Genomic DNA, 5,000 nt, shown 5'->3' with positions numbered 1-5,000 from the left:
AACGCCCGCGACTATGCCCAGTCTACCTCTCACGAATAGCAGGTCGGGGACTCTCAGTCCCCCCTCTGCTGTTATCACTCTTAGTTCTTTGGTCACTGTCCATCCCCTTTTCTCGGCTTCCTCTGCTAGGAGCTCGCAGATGAGGTCGTGTCTCCTCAGTCTTGCTGCTTTTACTCCTGGGCACTGGCCTAGAATGTGGGATACCGTTTCCAGCTTGTGGTCGCATCTTCTGCATGATGCTTTTTCTTTGTTGCGCCCTCGGGCCAGAGCTTCCTTTGTTGGGTAAACGTTCGCCCTCAGCTGTAGGGCCGCCATGTAGTGTCTCTCTCTGAATCCTGCGGTCGATGGGTCTGCAAGCCAGCTGTTGCTGATCGTGTCTTGGTGGAATGAGCCTATTCCTTCCCCTTGTACTGGTAGGGATGCCCAGCCGTCGAATTCCCGGAGCCTCCAGTTAGCGGGGTTTTTCCATGTTGGTGTCGCAATTGTTTGAGTGCCCTCTGGCTCTGCTATGCTCGGGCTCTCTTCCTCGGCTGGTGTGGCTTCCTGCCTGCCCCCCAGCTTCGGGGTTTGCTCTCTTTCACCCCCTGCTCGCACCCATCGTTTCTCGTATTCCTCTTGTGGCATTATATACGCTGCCACCGCCCTGGTCAGTGGGTCTGATGATATTGCCAGGCTGAATATCCTCCGCGCCTGCATTGCTGGTATCACGCTCTCTAGTTTTACTAGGCCCAGTCCGCTGTCTTTGTTCCGGGCGTATAGCAGGCCGTCGCACGCGGATGGTGGCAGGCGCAGCCAACTCTTCACTGCTGTCTTTATCAGCATGTCCAGGGAGGCAAGCTCAACCTTCCCGATGTCCCCGTGGTTCACCGTGTATATCACCCGGGGTATGGCATATGAGTTGAGCATGGTCACCTTCTGACTGGGTTTTAGGGCCGCGTGGTCGATCTTGCTGACCCACTCGGCCACTTGCCCCCCTAGGTCCGGCTTTACAACTCCTAGCCATGGGTTGATCTTCATACCTAGGTATTTTTCAGTTTTGTCGGGGTCGATTAGGTGTAGTTTTTCGCCCCCGATTGCCCATTGCTGGCAGTTGTTAATGGTGAATGCCGTACCGCCTCGTCTCACCATGAATCCGTGGCACTTTTTCGGTTGCACGTGCAGATCTGCTAGCTTGCAGAACGTTTCTACTATATTGATGTTGTGCTGCATGCCCGCCCATGAGTCACTCATCAGCACCAGGTCGTCTGCGAATGCTAGGGTGGTGACCTTCTTCCCGTCGAACATGTATCCCTCGCCGTTTTCCGCGCATCCCGGGGCAGCAATGAAGCCTCTCTGTCTGGGGTTGATCGGGCAGGCCTTCTCCAGCCTGCCCGTTAATATCTTAGAGAACAGTCTTAGGACCATTGATCCAATTGTGATCGGTCTCCACCCACCGATTTCTTTGAGCTCCTCTTCCTCCATTGACTTGGGGATCAGTGTCGTACGTCCCTGCTTAAAGATCTTCGGTATTCTGCCCGCTAGTTGCCAGACCGCGAACATGCCCGCCAGCTTCTCTCCTTCCGAGTCCCATTCGAGCAGCCCTTTCCTATTGATACCATCTGGGCCTGCTGCTGAGTCTTTCGTAATGGCTTTGAGGTTGGCCAACGCCTCGCTGGCTGTGATCGGGGTGCAGAAGTGGCTATTGTCTGCCCCGCCCGATGACCGGAATTGACCCAACCCGCCGAATTTTCCGGCCTTTCCCCATTGGGCCGTATATGCCTCTGTCAGGGCTTCAATCGTGATATGGCATTCGCGGTTGTCTGCGCCGTCCAGGATCAGCTTCCCAAGCTTCCCCCTGTCCCCTTCAAACAGCCTCTGGTGCTGCTTGAACTTCTCACTTTTGGCTCTCCTCCTTTCCATCCATCGCCGCCGTGCCTTGGGTGGAGTTTTAGCTGTTTTTGGGCGTACTGGCTTCCCTATGGCCCTCCCCAGCAGTGCTACCAGCTCGGCGGCCGCCGCTTCCCTTCCCTCTGTCAGCTCTTCCCGTGGTCCCTGTGGAGTCGCCCCTACTCCCTCGTTGCTCACTGGTCCCACCTCGCCCGCTCCCCACATGTGCTCTCTCAGTGCCTTCTCCACACCTGTCACCGCAGGGGGCCCCTCGGCCGCTACCGTTAGATCGTGTACTATGGAGTCCCAGCTGGGGCCCCTGTAGCCTGGGGGAGCCTTATCGAGCGCCAGTTTCCGTCTTTTCCGCTCGACTTGCTCCACGGAGGTGTTCGTCCCTAGCCCTTCTGCGATGTGTCTTTCAGGGCTTCTCGTGTTCCTATAGATGTGGTTGAGCTTTTCCATTGCTCTCGTCTCGTCTGGGGACCATTTTTTCAGCCCTTTCTTTCTGTTCTCCATTTTTCCCTCTTGCTGGATCCTTTCTTCATTGCACCTAGCTATATGCCTGTGTCTCATGTGCTGGGACAGTCCGCTTGCGGTCCCAAAGCTCCCGGGGCAGGCCTCGCAGCAGAAGGCCTTGGGCCTCGCCTCTGCTGCGACTTGCCCCCCTTTACACTTCGGTAGATGACAGGCGATGGAGTGCCTTTTTGCGTTCTCCTTCCCGCACTTGGAGCACTTGAAGGCCAGCCGGATCATGCTATGCTTGGATGTTATATGGTCAACCAGTCCACTAGTGGACGTTACCATTGCTCCACATATATCGCATTGTTCCCCCGTGAACGGGATTGCAATGCATATACTGCTCACCACAGGCGCCCTGTCCGCCTTGCTTACTTCCGCTGTACCGCTCGGCGGCTCACTTGGCCGTTTCCTCTTGCGGGGCTTGACCCGTACTCTTTCGTGTGTCACTTCCTCTGCTCTGCCCTGCGCCACCGGGGCGACGACTGCTGCCGTGGGCGGCCCATTCTCTCTTCCCCCCTTGGGGAGCTTGATTTGATCGCTTGTCTCGTAGCTGTTACTACCCGGGCTCCCGAGACGGAAAGCGGTGGTAGACCCTGTTCGCTCGACCTGACGGTGTCCGGATACGCCCACCGTAGGTGCCAGTTTTGGTGACCCAGTCTGGTCAGCCTGGGAGGAGAAACGCATCGAGGCCATTTCCCTGGTTGTCAAGTAGTTAGGACTGGACTGAATGGCTCCGATGTCGTTGTGTCTCCGTTATATCTTCCTTTCTCCTCCTTTTCCTATTTTATAGGTTTCTTGCCCGCTATAGTCACTTCTCCATTGCTGGCACGGCCCCATAGCTTGGACCTTCATTCATGTTCCGCTTTGTTCGCCACCTGGGCGGATCTCGCTCGTCTGTCCTCGCCCCGAACCGGGGCGAGAGGTCATATTTCACGACATGGTTAGGGTTTAAAAGAGAGCTACCGGGTGCTCACGGGGAGACATTATTCCCCCGCCATGGGCTTTGGGGCCGAGCGGTTTATTGGGTCCCCGGAGCTGTTGGGAGATAGAGAGAGAGCGCCCGGGTGCTCCGCAGGGAGACATTGAACCCCCGCCTGTGCCGGGGCACCGAGCGGTTTGTTGGGTGCCTGGGGCCGCGCATATAGCGCTTGTTCGTTTCTAGGAGACCGAGTTGGGGCGGCCCGGTTCACCGGTAACCTGGCTTGAGCCGGTCGGGCACCTCCCAGGCAAAGGGGAGGACTGAGCTCGGGGCCTGTGTAGCTCTCACGCGCCACAGCAGCGTCCCCCAGTCCCCCGTAGTAGCTCACTTGGCTCACGTTGCGACCTGTTTCTCTCTCGCTTCCGCTCGAGGTCGACCCTAGTGTTTATGTATTCTTGCCCGCTATAGTGCTTGTGCCACTACTGGCACGGCCCCCTTGATAGGGCCTTACGCTTTGCTGCGTGTTGCCATCCCTGACGCACTTGGCCGAGAGCAGCCAGGGACCGTCGACTCCCGTCAGGGAGGAGGAGCCTGGTGCAATCCCCCGTGCGCCCCTTGGGAGGCTTTCAATGCGCTTAAATGAGGGACGCACAACTGAGCATGTTGCCCCCATGTAGTGGTATGGGAGCCGTTCGGCCTTCTACTTATTTTACCCTTGGGCCGCCTCGTTTCGGGTGTCTTACGGGGCAGGAGTTGGGAGGGCCCTTCCATCTACAGGCCACTCTTTGACCTTCCTCACCTTTCCTCCCCCGCCCCGATTAGTGGGATGCGGCTGGACGCCATCTCCCTCTCTGATGGCGCTCTCTGAGGCCTTCGCCTTCTTATTCGCTTATGTTTTCTTGCCATACCTGCCACCGCTCCTAAAAAAGTTTATCTAGAAAAATAATTTTTTCGAGAAAAGTAAGACAATATAAAAAAATAATTATTGAGAAAAAATACTTTTTCGAAAAAAAAAAATAAGAAAATATTTAAAAAAATAAATTATTGAAAAAAATAATTTTTAAGAAATATAAAGTTTATTTAAAAAAAAAATATTTTAAATTTTAATTTCACTTATAATTTTTCCTTTATGCAAATTAAAAAATATGTTTCATCAGTTCTGACTCTGAACTATTTTCCCATAATTTCCCGGTACCGTTTTGTCTGGGCTCTGCCGACCCCTTGCGTGTCCCTAGTCCTTTGTGCCTCCCTGATTTTGGCCTGGTTACACGGTCCCTGGTGTGTGGACCAGACAGGTACCATCGTGATACTAGAGACATGCCCTCTGGCCCCGCCGTCCATTTCCTCCATGGGTCTGGCCCTGGTCTCGTGCCCGTCCAGCCCTCACTGTCCCTGGGTCCCTTACCGCCCTGGGTCCCTCCTCATGTCTGGCCCCACCGTCCCGTTCCTCCATGGGTCTGGCCCTGGTCTCGTGCCCGTCCGGCCCTCACTGTCCCTGGGTGTGCCTGTGTCCCATACCCCCCTGGGTCTCTCCTGGGTATTAGGCTGGAGCTTATCGGAATAGGGGGTAAACCGAATCCGAAAGGGGCTCCCCCGATAGAAGCCATTCCACATGGGGCGGGAGGAACAACACCGACTGAACACCAGCTTAGAAAGCCGGCCGCCAGGTGCCCTCCCAGGTGGAACACGATTGCAA

At 55.5% G+C, this 5,000-nt stretch overlaps 1 protein-coding gene across 1 annotated transcript in view; it reads right to left on the bottom strand.

Moving 5' to 3' along the window:
• LOC129850771 (uncharacterized) overlaps nt 1–3,069 on the bottom strand; it is a 3,414-nt gene extending 345 nt beyond the window's left edge. Inside the window, exon 1 of the mRNA XM_055917014.1 lies at nt 1–3,069. This exon is cut by the window's left edge and continues 345 nt beyond it. Coding sequence (XP_055772989.1) covers nt 1–3,069 — 3,069 coding nt within the window.
• Between the last annotated feature and the right edge of the window lie 1,931 nt (nt 3,070–5,000).

Source organism: Salvelinus fontinalis, unplaced genomic scaffold, assembly GCF_029448725.1.
Source record: "Salvelinus fontinalis isolate EN_2023a unplaced genomic scaffold, ASM2944872v1 scaffold_2303, whole genome shotgun sequence".
In the NCBI taxonomy this organism is placed as follows: domain Eukaryota; kingdom Metazoa; phylum Chordata; class Actinopteri; order Salmoniformes; family Salmonidae; genus Salvelinus; species Salvelinus fontinalis.
Note: the sequence above shows the minus strand (reverse complement) of the source record. Positions and strands in the feature narration are given on the sequence as shown.